General features: G+C 45.1%; 1 protein-coding gene across 1 annotated transcript in view; it reads left to right on the top strand.

Moving 5' to 3' along the window:
• Window positions 1–16,666, top strand: part of LOC119167464 (oxysterol-binding protein-related protein 9) — a 39,906-nt gene that overhangs the window by 7,651 nt on the left and 15,589 nt on the right. The window contains exons 2-5 of the mRNA XM_075872214.1: window positions 4,061–4,389; window positions 7,812–7,841; window positions 10,004–10,166; window positions 14,814–14,976. Of these exons, the coding sequence (XP_075728329.1) occupies window positions 4,116–4,389; window positions 7,812–7,841; window positions 10,004–10,166; window positions 14,814–14,976 (630 nt within the window). The 5' untranslated portion in view covers window positions 4,061–4,115. The remainder of the gene's footprint in view (window positions 1–4,060; window positions 4,390–7,811; window positions 7,842–10,003; window positions 10,167–14,813; window positions 14,977–16,666) is intronic.

Genomic DNA, 16,666 nt, shown 5'->3' with positions numbered 1-16,666 from the left:
CTTGGAGCACATTCAAAGTTGTCTGCTCTAAATATGGTGGAAATATCTTGGAGGCTTCCTACGTCACACTACACGTCAGAAACGTGGTTGATCTTTCCGTTGTAAGCCTTCTATTTGAAACGGTTCAGCAAAACTTTATAATAATAATAATAATAATAATAATAATAATAATAATAATAATAATAATAATAATAATAATAATAATAATAATAATAATAATAATAATAATGGGGTATTTCGTTTCAAAACCAAGACATAATAGGAGACGCTCTAATGGAGGCCTCCGGGAATTCTGGCTTTCTGCGACGTGCGATGAAATCGTACAGTACATGGGTGTCTGGTATTTCGCCTTCGTCTAAATGTGACCACGGTGGCCGGAATAGGACTTGCGACCTTCGGATCAGTGCCGGCTATTTGTGGGAGCTTTTTGAACCTCTTATTGGATGCAGGAAACTCAGGTTGTCCGGGTGTCTTGTTTGCACAAACAGTCCTACGATATGTTAGATAGTTCGCGTTTGGCTCACCCAACTTATCGAAGCACTGTTAGTACCAGGGAACCGAGCTGTCGTGAAAACAACTCGTGTGGCTTATGTTTCACGTCTCGAAATCGGTACACTGAATTCTGCATACAGTATTGGAGGGCTGTGGCACAATTTTGACACATCTGGCTGAATGCACTGTACGCGCTTTTCGCACGGCTTTGAATTCTGGTGCAGTACGGAGGAATGTGCGGTTTTGTACTCCACCAGAGCCGTGACCTTTCACTCAGTAAAGCTATGCAGAGATAGAGCGGTCGGACTGTTACTTTGTCCCACAAGAAAACACGTGTGTCAACTTCGGATGAAGTTTCGGTAACGTGGATGCGGGACGGTAACGTCCTATTTGAAGACATGCTTGAACTGTGCTACGAGTTGGTTGAGAGGTTTCGGCCGATGTTGCGGAATGTCTTTCTTATAGACAAGGAGTCGTGCGACACACACGTACTGTTACAACCATATGACTGGAGAAACCACGTGTCAGAGTGCTCTAAAATGCAGTATAGCATTTACGTGTCGTTTGCTGCAGCGTCACGACACATGGTTTTCCCACACACGAGACCCTTATACAAACTTGAAGCGTGACATACATGCGACGCCCACGTGACCATTTAGAGTGCTATAGCACTATAAACGACACTGTTCACGTGCGAGTGGAGTCGCATTGTTTGAGCTACACCTTTGAAACGAAGTGCCTGAATTCTTGCCCTTGAGAACCTGTTAGAAGCATGTCAGGTGCTTCTACTGGTGCGAAAAGCTGGTCTGAGACGGGGGTCGGCACTCTCCGATCATCTTCACTCACCAGTGTTCCCGCGATTTATTTCTTGACAGCTAGAACATTCTGAACTCTGAGCTATTGTCGGCACTCAGTCTCTGTCGCACTCGGAAGCATTCACTGGCGCTCGCAGTCGCTTCAGTTCTCACATAGCGGCTTCCATTTCAGCTATTATTCGCACCCATCCCCATTCACAGGCACTCGTTTAGAACACGACAAAGGACGTATAGATCATTCAGACTCACTCATAAAATATATTTTGTCTTTACGAGTCACTCGAACTCATGTTCACCAATGTTTTCCTCAGCTGCATTCACTAGGAATTCATACTCACCGAATCTTTTTTTTTTTCAACTGGACTCACTCAGACAGGCGTCCACCAAGATATACTCGCACGGAATCGCTCAGGCTTCGACTGAAGGCTATTTCTGAGTCTGAGTATGTTTGATTGAGTCAATTAGTGAGTCTGATAGCGTATAATGAGCTTTTTAGGATGTGATATCAATGCTGTTTAAAGCAAACATCCGGAATACTTGGTGCTGTACATGGTACTTTTTTTTATCTCGTGCGTTCATATACGATTTATCAGTGAATGCAATAAATAACGATATTTTTCTTAAAAGAGATGATTCGCACAAGACATCTTTTTCAAATACTTGTGACAAACATTGTGGGGGAGGAGGAGGAAGGGAAGGAGGTCACAACCCACGCTTCCAATTAATAAACAATGTGGTGGCGTACAAACACTAGTGCGCTGAAGTACGAGCGAGTAGACGAGGGTGTAAACGTGAAGCTACATAAATATGCTTGACAGTAACACTGAAGTTGGATAGATATGACCGTGTGGCGGCATAAAATGGGGAGCTCAGTCAAACTGTCACAGGAAATATATTTTGCGATTAGGGCTCACTCGGGCTCAAACTTTCCAATTTCTCAATCGGATTCACACGGACTCAGACTCACCAGAATACTACTCACCCGGACTGACTCAGACTCACGGGTCGATCTGAATCTGCACGAGCCGGAATAAGTCGACTCACGAGTGGGCTCGCTGACCTATGCACGTGACCCACTCACGTCCACACGTCCGCTCGCACTCGGTGACGCTCGCTCGCGTAAATATCCACGTCCAGTCAAACACATTATAAGTCACTCATACCAACGCCTCCTAGATTTCCCGTGCCTGCAGGATTATCGGCAGTCGCTTGGTAAGCGGCGGTCATCGGAACTATGGTGGTGGCGCCACTCAAGTAGGGGTGTCGTCAAATAGGTTTTTACGTTTTTGAAGCTTATATGCAACAAAAATAACCTAAACAGTTTTAAAAAGGCGTAAACGTAATTGTAAATAACCCTACGTGAGTGACGCCGTCATTCAGCAAGCAACTTTTTTAATACAAGGCATCCTCTGAAATTAGTAGCAAACGCCAAAATTGCCGATCTCAAAGGCCAAGTACAAAGACCCTTACCCCTACGTAGGCAGCGCTGCCATAGATAACCGACTTTTCGCGCTCATCCGGCAGGCACGGGAAATCTAGGAGGCGTTTCTCGTACGTACGTTCTCTCAGATCCTTCGTCACCCACTAACACTCCATGCACAGCCTTTGAAATGAGTTTGGAGAAAAAATGTAATAAAGCTCTAGTTCCCCGTGGTAGTTGCGCTACTCGACTGCTGACCGATATGATCAAATCCTTGTCGTGACGGCAGCATTTCGATGGAGCCAAAGTGCTAGAGCAGTCGTTCGCAGCCATGAATGTCTCGGGGAAACTTTGTGCACCGATGATAAGGAATCCCTTGCTTTGAGACAAGGTGGGGGCTTTGATAAGCTGACGCTACAGGCAGTGGTACGCAGCTGTCTTTTACTTTTCCCAGGCAAATGACTGGCAAAGAATGGCCAAATTGAAGAGCTGAACGAAGTCGATCTCAGCAGCTTGGCGATATGTTGTGTAGTATGCAGCCACATTCACCCTGTTTCTTGCTATCTTTGCTCGTCAAGTATGCAAGCCTAATAACTGTATGCTCGAGTGCCTTAGTCGAAGAAACTGCAAGATAAGCTTTGCAACCATCTCACGGAGAAGCCCCGCCGCGGTGGTCTAGTGGCTAAGGTACTCGACTGCTGACCCGTGGGCCATGGGATCGAATCCGAGCTGCGGCGGCTGCATTTCCGATAGAGGCGGAAATGCTGTAGGCCTGTGTGCTCAGATTTGGGCGCACGTTAAAGAACTCCAGGTGGTCGAAATTTCCGGAGCCCTTCCTTACGGCGTTTCCCATAATCATATAGTGGTTTTGGGACGTTAAACCCAACATATCAATCAATCAATCATCTCACAGAGAAGAGGATCCTAAGTGCAATGTGAAAAAAAAAGAGAGAAAGTTGTCAAGGGTGATAGGGTGCCTAAAAACATACGCGCTTTTTTGGCATATTGTCTGGGGTCCTCAGAAGTAGCTTCGTGATGACTCGGGGATTATGGGACTCCCGTTTAAAATTCACTCTCTTGGAGGCCACTGTGCGCAAGTTTAGGTGCACGTTAAAGAGCTCGAGGTGGCAGAAGTTTCCAGTACCGTCCACTACGGCATCTCTTGTAATGGTACCACGGTTTTCAGACGTAAAACACCAACATTTATATAGAAGGAACAAATGATATGCCGGTCTCTGGGTTGTGTGATGGGGCCGCCAAGGTTTAGTGGTTCTGTTGAATACGAGATGGGTGCTTGACGAGTTGAACGACCTTTTCTTTGTGGATCACGCAGGTGAATCTTTGGTAGTGGCCACCGGTGCGTCAGCTCCCAGCTCTGCGCGCCGGTGATGTCAGGGGCGCCACCGGACAGGCCCGGGTCATCGGGCAGGTCCGATGACAAGTCCAAAGAGAGGGCACTCGAGAAGACCACCGAGAGGACCACAGAGAGGTCAGCGGGCCTGCAACACCACCACCACCACAGGAGGCACAGCCAGAGCCAAGAGAGGTCGTCTCCCGGAAAGTCGTCGTCCAGGTCTCCGAGCAAGTCCTCGCCGTCGAGAACCAGACGAGGCCGCGATGGCCCTCCCCTCGGAGCGGTGGCATCCAGCGACCCGTACGATGGTCAGGCACTGCTTTCAACGTCTCTTTGCTTGACACCTCTCTAGAAAGCATGCAAAGCATTGAATATGGTGCTCGAATGTGGTGCATCTAGTGATCGATTATGGCACTTGCCCACCCGATCGCTCGCTCATTCACTCCCTCACTCGCTCACTCACTCACTCCCTCACTCACTCACTTATTCACTAATTTATTCACTCACTCAGTTCAGTAATTAGAGGCATATTTTTTATATAGAGATGTAGGTTCAAAACAAGCAAGAGAACGTGGCATCGACGTGCATAAAATGCTAAAGTACAACAAATTTAAATAATACCCTTATTAGGAGAAGCAGGCAACGGGTCGCATCTCTCATCTTCAGTGGGCTGATAACCGCCACCATCACGTTTCTGTGTGAGTGGCGGGAAGAAGTGTTCAAGTGGAGAGAAACGGTTTGACAATATAATTGCAGCAGGCTTGAGAAGGTGCTGGAACTGACATGACAAGAGGGCACCAAAAATTAACACGAGGCTTTTAAGTGTTTCCAGTACGAGGGCAAACACCATTTCGAGAGGGGCAGGTTAAAAATAACAAAAAAAACACGAAATGTTTTTCTTTGTATACTGTTGAGCTCGTCTACACCTGAGCTTTGCATTGTATCAAATCGCCAAATTAATGCGAAAAATGCAACTTATGTCGGCAAACATAACAAGTACCCAAAGTCAGGCCATGCAATTTAAGCAACAATGAAAACTTGAAAGTTTCCCGCGTAAGAGAATCATGTCATCGTGTGGGTCGTGAAGACATGCAGATGACGGCACCTGACTTATTGAGGCCTCGGCTGAATGTTTCTTTTAACCTGTAAGCATTAAGGCGTACTCCGGAGAATATGAATAGTCGCGAGCAATATGAGATGGTGCAGCTGATTCGCATTTAGCCAACGATTACTTGCAAGGTATCGGTGTGGATGTCACGTATTCAGTGGCAAGAGGTGCCTCTCCGCTCGCATATTGAGTGTTACGAGCACTTTGCTCTTACCAAATGCATAAAAGGTAATTTTTGTTCTTTCTGACATCACTCACTACTGTGAAGCTACCATGTTTACTCTTACACTACCAGATTTTAATGTTGGCTGAATTTAACGTCCTAAAACCACGATGAGTTAATGAGGGGCGCTGTAGTGGAGGGTCCTGGAAATGGCGACCCCTTGAGGTTCATTAACGTGCATTTAAATTGAAGCACACGGGCCTCTGTTGTTCTCGCCTCCTTCAAGAATGTGACTGCCTTGGTCGGGACTCGATACCGCGACCTGCGGGTCGGCAGTCGAGCACCATAACCGCTAGACCCCCGTGTCAGGTAAGTCTAGGCTGTTGGTTACTGTCGACTTCATAGCGACCAAAGGTACTCACGAGCAATTAGAAGTAATGCTAACTGATTTCGCTCGCGTGCCGCCAAGTCACCATTGAGGTTTTTTTTTCCTAGCAGTGCGTCCGCCTCGATGGAACAGCGTACGGTGCATACTCGGTCGCTGACAAGAAGGGCGCGGGTTCGACTCCAGTCGTGGCGGTCGCATTTCAATGGAGACAAGTCATATAGAGACTCGTGTACTGTTGGATGTCAGTGCACGTTAAACAGTACTAAATGATTGAAATATCTCGAGTTTCTCTCTACGGCCTCGCTTATAATCATATTGGGCTTGGCACGCAAAATCTCACACGATATTATTTTCTAGTATTGCAGCTCCTTAGCGCGCCCCTTTGACTTCATCGCACGTACTACACGACATTTCCAATATTCGAATACTGCCGGTCTTTCGTATGCTGCGGCGGATCTCTTTTAATAAAGCATTTGTAGTGTCAAAACACAATGCCGGAAGTATGGTTGGTTGGTTGGCTTATGGGGCTTAACGTCTAAAAGCTATCGACACGGGCTGTTAGAGAGGCCGTAGTGGATGTCCCGTAAGATTTCTACTGCCCCCGGGATTCTTCAAAATGAACTGACGTCCCACAGTACCCGAGTCTCTATTGTTTAGCCTCCATCATTTTAAGGTCAACAAACAAGGCCCGTAACCAGTGCACCACCGTAGTGACTACCATGAAATGTGAATCTATCCAGCATGGAAGTGATTAAAAAAAGGTAAACACGGGCCCTTAGTTTTATGTGCCATCTCAGAAAAGGTTTTCCCACATATTCACATTTACTTTAAAGCGGAGAGCATATTGCTGCATAGCAAGCAGGCAGTTAGTTTTGTACATCAGTAAGTTCCTGATTGATCTCGTTCTGAATCATTTCAAAAGAAAAACGAGAAGGAAGAAAAAGTAAGGAATAAAAATACGGTGTTCCCAAAGCTGGCATACAACCACTTCTCCCCAGCAAGCTCTTCCACCATTAATTTTTTACTCAAGGTTATAGATGCAGAATTTATCTTGTGTCAGCGCTAACTAAAACAAGACGCGGTAACTTGTAGCGAAGGTAACTTGTAGCACTGCTTAGCTAGAGGACACGGGTTCTATTTCTGCTACAACGGCCGCGTTTCCAAAGTGGCGGAATGACGCTCGTGTATGCATAATCTAAGCATAGTTAAGGTTAGGTGCAGCTTAAAGAACTCTGAATAGTGTCAAATGTAATCCGGAGTTTTTCACGTGCCTCAGAATCATGTCCTCATTTATGTTCCCCGTTGAGCTAAAAAAATTAATTTCGCTTACAATTGGAATAAATGATTGATGCATCTACCATGTCGAAGGACAAACAATTTCCTTACCTGCATGCACCCTTCACAGTGGTCTATAATGGTTGGTCATCATGCTCGACTGCTGAGCCGCAGGTCGCGGGATCGAATCCTGGCCCGCCATCGGCTGCCGCATTTTCGATTAAGGCGAAAATGCTCGATGCCCGTGGAATTAGGTGCACATTAAAGAACCTCTGGTTCTAGTATTTCACCACTAAGGTGCCTCTCGCAATCATATTGTACTTTTGGGACGTTGAACTCAATAAATAATTATTATATAATCTTCCTTATATGCGTGCTACAGACGTAGTGAAATTATTGCGTGTCACTACTGTCCTTCGCACCTCACGCACAACTTAGCGACTATAGTTGCTACAAGAAAGAACGTGCTATTTTACCGTGTTATTACAGCCCTGCCATAGCAATAGTCCTGCATAGCAATAGTGGTCAGCCATGCCATAGCAATGCAACGACTTGTGCAATTATTCCGGCCAAGTATGCTGAATCAAGTGCCACCTCTTCGTCACTCATGACGACATCATCGCTTTTACTGCTGTCGTCACTTACATAACTTCTCGACTTCCGCAGTCTAATCTCACTGTTTGGCAAAGGTGGTAAATGCGCCCTGAACTATTACAAATGCCATGTGCATACCTCGAGATTCTTCGCCCCACAATGCGGGCGATCTACAAAGGCATTTTTTCTTAAATGTTTGCAGTTGCCTACGAAGAGGACATGGATTCTGATGGTGAGTACCATTTCTCAGGAATACTCCTATCGCATTGTCTGTTTTGAATGAGCAATGTTTGGGACGTAGTTGTGACAACAGAGAATACAGAAGACGAACCGGTAAAGAAAGGGCTCTTTATTAGGTTATCGTGCGTCTGACAAAACAATAAAAACGTATAAACGCATACATAATACTAACATCGTCCGCCTAGTGGTGTTCCATGTTTACATTCACCCCCGCCCCTTACGACACGTGTTCGTGCTCTTGCAGACACGTGGTATTCAACAAGGCGGTTGTGTAGTCTACTCAGCGAGGCATGTATATAGTGCGGTAAAATATTGCTCGTACTTTTCAGCCCTACCAGTCGCTGCTCTATACAACGTTCTGGGTGATCAGACTTTTCAAGGAAGTAGTCTTTAACCACTTCCAATGGTAGTTACACAGTGGTAGGTGTGTGTACATTCTCTTGTCAAAGGAAATGGCTGGGGAATAAAGTGAAAATACAACTTGAGGACTGCGATTCGGACTACAGAAAAAACACTCGTAGTCGTAGCCGACAACAGTAACAGAGATTCGGCGAAAGGAGTAAACGTTCAGTTTGCAACACCGAGTCTTAACGCCAACTTAGAAGAATGGTTGTATTGGGACCCTTGATGTTTCATTGTGAAAGAGGGTAAAGTGCAAAAAAAAAGAAAAAAAACGGCCGTTCCGGTGCGCGCCGTTCTATTGCGCCTGAGTTATAAAGCGTGGTGTCAATAGGAGAATTCCGAAACCGCTATGGTGTTATAACCTGCGGTTAGCTAATGACATTGCTTTGATGAGTAACTCAGGGGATGAATTGCAGCTCATGATTACTGAACTGGACACGAAAAGCAGAAGAGTAGGTCTCAAATTTAAAATGCATGAAACTGAAGTAATGTGCAACAGTTTCGGCAGAAAACAGCCCTTTGCGATGGAAAGACGCTGTAAGTTAATAACTAGAATAATAAGAAATGGGAATAATAAGAAAATAATAAGAAAAGAAAATAATAAATAAAAAGAAATTCGGCAAGCATTCTCAAATCATGAATGATGATCTGCCACTAACCCACAAGAGGAAGACATATAACAGTTTAATCTGGTCGGTACTTACCTATGGAGCAGAAACTCGGAGGCTTACAAAGAATGTTCAGCCTAAATTGAGGACAACGCAGCGAGTGATGGAAAGGAAAATGATAGGTGTAACCTTAAGAGACAAGAAGAGAGCAGAGTGGGTCAGGGAACAAACTGGGGTTAATGATATCATATTTGAAATCAAGAAGAAGAAATGGACATGGGCCGGGCACGTTGCACGTAGGTAGGATAACCGCTGGTCATTGAGGGTGACTGACTGAATTCCCTGAGAAGGCAAACGCACGAAGAGGAGACAAAAAGTTAGGCGGGCCGATGAGATTAGAAAGTTCGTAGGTATAACGTTGCAGCAGAAAGCACAAGACCGGGTTGATTGGAAGGTCATGGGAGAGGCATTTGCCCTGCATGCAGTGGGCATAGTCAGGATGATGATTATTATTATTATTATTATTATTATTATTATAATAATGATAGTGTTATAATGGAGCTCCAGCTGGAAGGAATGATTCTGCGTGTTTTTTTTATTGGGATAACAATCACATGGGCACTCGAGGTGTACTTATGCTGTCACCGCCATGTTCCAAAATATCGAGTCGAAATCGATCACAACCTCTCTCGTGTTTCATATGTGGGTGAGAGCTTGCGCGAAGGCTGCCGATGGGTTCACCTAAAGCAAATAGGAAATGCACCGGCCGGCTCCGTCGGTTGAAGGAGCATGACTTGGGGTCGGTGGTGAGGGCTGCGTCGCTCGGGCTGCAACTGGGAACTTTGATCATACGGGTGTTGTCGCACGTGATACCTCGACAGAGTTCAGCGGACGGCTCGTAAACTTCCATGCTCTGTGCGTTTCCCGTTTACCACACTTAAGAGTACGAATAGAGAGAAGAAAACAGCTTCAATACCTGGAGCGGCCGTATTGATTATTGATTCGCGACAGCGTTATGTAAAATTATGCCAGATCGGATATTGAAGGACTCAGCCGCCAGCCTTACGACAGATAACAACACTCCAATGTGTTCGAAATGCTTCGCCTTTGAGAAGAAACTGTGGTTATTCCTTCTTCTTCACAGTGGACAGCTTGGAAGGCCAGAGGGGCATCTTTACTCACCTGCTGTCGCAAGTCTACATTGGCATGGACCTAACCAAGGTCACCTTGCCCACTTTCATTCTGGAAAAGCGCTCCCTGCTTGAAATGTACGCCGACTTCTTCGCCCACCCTGAGCTGTTTGTCAGGTAAGACCTAACAGGTGTGGCACCTGATAGAGACCGATAAAATAACGAACTTTCAGTGCTTCCCGATTCGTTACGAACCTCGAACATACTCCATGTTTTCGTAACGCCCTTCTCGTGTTCGTGTTCTCATGTGAAGGCCATCTATGCAGAAATTATAAAGGCATTACAATAAGTCTTCGGAATACCATCATAGATATGCTACCGATTTCGAGAATGTGCGTGTACTTCAGAGAGAAGTAAAAATTTGGGACCTCAATCGACGATTCAGGACGCACAGGATTTTGACCTTCTGCTTCTTGAGCGGAGGTACCTTCCGCAAACTGCCTTTTGCGATCGCATTTGGTACCTTTCTCACGTAATGCAACCATCTTTACGTATCGTGCGATCACTGCAGTCGCATTTGTGCTCATTTTAGGGGCGAAGCTTTTTATAGCGGCACCCGTTCGTCCCTCGTAGTCGTAGTAGTAGTGTGTAATCAGTCTTACATTTTGACCTCCAAGGTGGTGCCGGTGGGAGATTTCTTCTGTGCGTTGTTGAACAATAAAAAATTCGCAGCGTGCACCTTAACTGAACGCCGAATTCTCCTGTCTCTCATTCCCCCTTAGCAGACATTGGCATGTACATTGAGCACTATCTGACAAGAAAGGGTTGCTACGTCATACTCGCTGGGCGTAACCTCTTTGGTTTTAGAAACGTTTAGCGAGCGTTGGGACGCTGTGCCATGAATACAGTGAACTAGTATATACCATGAACTTGAGTTGGTTAAAGGTGGGAAGTGGACACGAAGCGCAAGGCGTAAAAAAGTGTGCGTGTGCCTCCTCTCATTCAGTCCTTGGAATGTCCGCTGGATAGCGGTGCTTCTATATTAGAAATATATGATGAAAAGATGCGAGCTCGTGGTACTTGGAGTGTTAAATAGGTGGACGAACGGACACACACAGATGGATGGCTGCACGGACGGATGGACGCATCGACGGATGCAGGAGCGGATGCATGGACAAACGCAGAGACGCACAGATGGACTTACGGGCGCACGAACTGACGCACGCACGGACGGGCGGATGGACGCACGGGCGGCCACACAGACACACGCATGGACGAACGGAAGCAAGAACGAATGGACGGACGGATGCTTCGCCCCACTCTCCATCATTCACTCCCTGGATATGCTGCCATTTTTTTTTTTTTTGGTCAGGCGGCACTGAGTTGGTCTCTCGTGCGGTACTGGCAGAGCAGCGTTCTCAGGGAGGCTTTGCTTTCCCTTCGTTATCCATATGCTCTCAGCTGCTGCCACTGCGCTTCCTTTTGCGCATAGTGTAAAGGGAGGAATCTCCCGCATGAATGCTTCCATATTACTTTCTGGGTACACACCTTTGACATTTGGTGCCTAATGTGCATCTTATCAGGGGGACAGTCAATAACACTTCCTTCGTTTTATGCAATAACTGTTGTTATGCAACAACAGAAATCACTTCGTTTCTTCTGGGCGTTGTTCTCTAGGCCACTTCGCCTGTCTTCTCATTGTTGTCGGTTTTTCCTGCCTCTGGCGCAACCGCTGCGAGGCGGTTGCGCCGCCGCGTGCTCTTCCCGATCCTATGCAGTTGTACTTGGGACTGCTATCTGTTTTGCCAGAGGAGCTCTTCTTCTTCGGCGAAGAGAAATTTTTTCGGCACTGGTCTTGCCCTTCTGTGTCGGTCTCTGACGAACGACTTAAACTTGTCTTTTGGTCGGCCTGGTATTGATAGGCTGATGTATCGATGCATCGGCAGAAATGACATGCAACACGTAAATGCGCGAAATGTGTATATTCCTGCTTTATTTGCGCCTTTTGTTCATCTTGAAATATGCATATGTGTGCCTGTTTTTTGTGACACATTTTTGTATGGCTGTGTTTGTGTGAAAAATTGATTGTACTTTTTCTTTTCACGTCATCACATATCAATGTTCATGTAAATGAAGTCTGGTTTGTCATCATCGTTAATGTACGTCTAACAAGACAATATTTGATTGAAGTGTTACATCTGTGACAATAGCATCTGTGACAATAAAATTTTCTAAATGCACAGCTGCGTTCTAGTTTACATGACTTAATTAACATTGTTCTTTAAGATGTGGCGTAACTACGTCGGCCGTACCATGGCTTGGCGTAATTAGCTCGGTCATAGCATGTCCTGTTCTAACTAGGTTACTATACTGCACAGCCAAATAGCTAATTAGCCGGGTACACGTGCTCGGGGGCTAGCAGACAACGAAGACTATGAAGAGGGCAGGCACCGGCCGAGCAGTGCGCTAGAATGTGTAGGCTCACTGGGATGATTGACGCGTGGCCTGGAAAGTAGCAGTGGTCACAATTTGGTAAGAAACTTGGCCAGAACTAATCTCATAGCCACCGTGCTGTGTATTTTAAAAGAGACATTGCAGGCATTAAAAAGCTCCAAAACAAATTTAAACATCTCGTGCCATCACGAAAAGTTTCTGACACATTTACTGCACGGGTGCACTTCTGTCCTCTGTGAAACGACAAACAAATTAAGCGCTTGTGTTGAGTATTCTTTGTAATAGTGGCTGCGCTTCCTAGCAAGATAAATGAAAGAAAATGCCCGTGGTTTGAAAACACCGCCCAACTTTGTCAACCGTCCTTGACGCGATGCCGGGTTTCATCCTAACCTGTAAAATGCAATGCGCTGAGTGGTCGATTTGACTTTTTCGTACTGTTTGCTTATTCAAAAGGGGGTGTCGTCAGAGTTAGGATTGATCCCGAACTGATACCGAGTTTCGCCAAGCTTGGACGATCTTGCATAGCGCCTCTGACGTCCACTGAAACTACACAATAAAAGAAAGTTGCGCATCGGAAGCGCTCGGTGGCTAGCCTTCATAGAGGCTCTCCATGGGTGTTGAAAAGGTGAACTGTGATATCAACCTGACCCTAAAGTGAGTCCAGAAGCCAGAACGTCAGAGAGCTATCAGATTGGAGCGAGAGGCTAAATACTCGACATTTTACAAATATAGCGCGTGCGCAAGCAAGGGTGTTTTTGAGACAAACAGCGTTGGTCATAGACCACGAGACAATCTATATTTTTTAATTGAACACTCGCCCTTGCTTTTACTTTCATTCATTTTTATAATGCTGCCTTCAACTGATAGAACCTAGTAAGAGACGCGACATTCCCGTACTACTTTTTGAAAAGCCCTTATTGGCTCCCTGCAAGCATTCTTGCAGGGAGCCAATAAACCCATTTTGGCGAAGTCCCCTTGGCAAACTGGAATGCAGACTGAAAATAATAATATGTGGGGTTGGTCATGCCAAAACCACGCTATGGTTATGAGGAACGCTTTAGCAAAGGGTACCGAGAATCAAGACCAGCTGGGTTTTTTCGATGTCCACCTAAACCTAAGCACATCTAGTACGACGATAGTTATAGTGCGACAGCATAACGACGACAAAGAGACGTTGCGTCCTTCGTAATGAAGCCACCACGGCAGGAATTCAATCCCCCGTTTTTCGGGTCTGAGGTGAAGCATTATAACCACTATATAGACCACTGCGCTGGATGGGACTCAGGAGAACGCCGAGTATTACAACATCAAAGCGAAAAGCAGCGCGAAACACAAGACAGTGAAATAGACGGAAAACACGCTGACTTACACGTTACAGTAAGCCATGCATGGGCGTATATATAGCACACGCAACATGAAAGGAGGGAAGGATAACAACGATGTGGAACTTTTGTTAATGAAATATTTTTATGCGTCTCAAAAAAAACTTCGATGAAGCATTCATCCCCTTGACGAATACGCAACTTCCCTGGTGAGAAGCACTAACCAAGGTATACTCACGCAAAAATCACCTTTGTTGTCAATCCAAAACACCTCGTAAATTCCTTGTGTTTGTTGATCACTGTACCGTCGAAGTATCTTGCATTGATCAAACATATAGCATGGCAGACGCATACGAAGATATATGCGCAGCTAAGCGGCCGCATGAGAAGGGAACTACGTATACCGTGGGTTTCACGCTGTTTTTTCGCTTTGTTGATTATGTACCAACTGGCCCATATCAGCATTTTATTACAAGAATGGAAATTGAAGTAAAATGAAGTAAACATTATTGCCAAATAGATACAAAACATGTTTAAACAGCAAGGATGGTGGGATAAAAGCTGCATATATGCAGCTTTACTTGTCTTACCTCCCAGAACAATAAAAGCAGCAGCAAATATTGTGATGGGGCGAGATGGTGCACCGTAACAATATTAACGAGAGTTTTCACTTGTCGCAATAATAAAATATAAATACACAAAGCAAAGCGATAAAAATGTTCTCTAGGAACAGTAGGATTGAGCGTGTTGGTATAACATGATAAAAAGTGTTTACCCGCGCAAACCACTTTTTCGCTCCAGCCTCATGTTGTCGTTCAGCGCTCTGTCTCGTCTCTTCTCCTGTCTCCTTCTGCCCTGTCGTTTGCGCTGGTAAGCACTCTTTATCGTGTTCTCTGGGAATTCGTATAACGTCAAAGACTTAGTGCAGAGGCACGAGGAAGACCGACCGATACGATGTTTCTATATGGGTTAATGTGTATGACAGTATGGGTGCATGCCCTTCACAAGAGTATTAAATGTGTCGCTTGATGTGCGGCCGTGTTTTCAGCATCGTGGACCGGGGCAATGCCAAGGAACGCATGGTGGAAGTAGTGCGGTGGTACCTGTCCGCCTTCCATGCCGGACGGAAGGGAGACTTGGCCAAGAAGCCGTACAATCCAGTCTTGGGTGAGATCTTCCGATGCTACTGGAGGATCGGCGACAAAGCAGGGGTCAGTGGACAAATGCTCTGTCTCTTCGTCTTTCCGAGCTTGGCTGTGTGCAGCGAGTGCTTGAAGAGGTTGTTCATGCTCCAGTAGATTTGTGTTGCAGAGATGTTTGGAGGTGTACGCACGGAAAGACAGTTGGATATTCTTTTGTCTAAATTGACCTTCAGTTCAGCCAGTGAGCCAAATTTTCTCTTTTAAGAATGCTTATTGGCAAATACATGCACACGATTTGTAAACATTTGTAATTAATCTTGGGCACTCGTCGATAGCAGTACGTGTATTGACGAGCCTCACGTTACTCTGGCAGGTGTCTTGCAGCAATTACATTTTTGCATAGTGAAATAACATTCTTCTTACAGCTCTCTGTGCAGGAAATTGTGGACGAATGGTGTATGCTAGCTATATATATATATATATATATATATATATATATATAGGTATGGAATATGGCACAACGGGAGCGTTGTCAACAAGGATAAATATATTTATCCTTGTTGTTTAAAAATATATTTATCTTTCATAAATATAAATATATTTATCCTTGTTCGCTTTGAAATAAAAATTTCAGTTGCTAGTAAGCGCTTGTCTGTGTCCTCTCTGAGTGTGTGTATTTTTTGCGCTTGTCTCATCATGAAGATTGATTAGAAATTTCAATGAGAAAGTTGCAGATCGATTTGCCAAACGTTCGATTAGACAGTTTCGAACATTATATTTGGTAATTATTAGTGTTTTCTGCAAACTACAACGGCCCACGAAATAAAAAAAAATACCACGTGACAAACCCACTGGCACACCTATGCGCGCCGTGATTCTGGTGCTCTATAAGGTTCCGCGTATATGAACGACAGGCTTCCCTCTTCCCGGTGAGTGACAGCGATAAGCAGTCACAGCGGTTATCGTTCTTGTGGCTGATAACAAAATGTGTTCATTGCAAAGCCACCACCATCGTTGCGGCCCTGTCGAGAAGGCACAATCGGGCAAATGCTATGGTCCTTCGTACGCGGAACGTTAGGGAGAACTAGAATCATGGTGCGCATTGACGTGTGAGTGGGTTTGCCACGTGGTGTTTTTTCTTGCGTTTCGCCAACGTATGTATTTAGCAGAAAAACACTAATAATTAACATACATAAAGTTTAAAACTGTCTAGTCAGACATTTCGCAAACCGATCCACAACTTTCTCAGTGAAATTTTTATCGATCTTCGTTCCTCCAAAAGTGATTTCAAACATATCTACTTAAGTAATATTTTAGAACACAAAAAATAGTCTAACTACAGGCAACTGTCAGCAACATGCTATTGGTCGCGTCGTAATTGCGTGTGTCGGCATATTTTTAAACTCTGGCTAAAGATAGGTGGGGCACCCTGTATATATATATATATATATAGTGTGTATGGGTGTGTGTTTATCGGCATACAACACCAGCAACACACATGACCATAAACCACAATCCACCTTTTTACCATACATTTAGTTGCTATTTCATGCGGTTTTGTTTAAAGCGTATTGTGTCATGTCTGATCATTTTTTTCTGTTTAGCTTGATGACTCAATTTACGTGTTTATTGATTTGATTGATATGTGGGGTTTAACGTCCCAAAACCAACATATGATCTTGAGAGACGCCGTAGTGTAGGGCCCCGGAAATTTGGACCACCTGGTTTCTTCAACGTGCACCCAAATCTGAGCACACGG

The sequence above is a fragment of the Rhipicephalus microplus genome, chromosome 1, assembly GCF_043290135.1.
Source record: "Rhipicephalus microplus isolate Deutch F79 chromosome 1, USDA_Rmic, whole genome shotgun sequence".
Lineage (NCBI taxonomy): Eukaryota > Metazoa > Arthropoda > Arachnida > Ixodida > Ixodidae > Rhipicephalus > Rhipicephalus microplus.
This window is presented reverse-complemented; position numbering and strand designations above follow the sequence as displayed.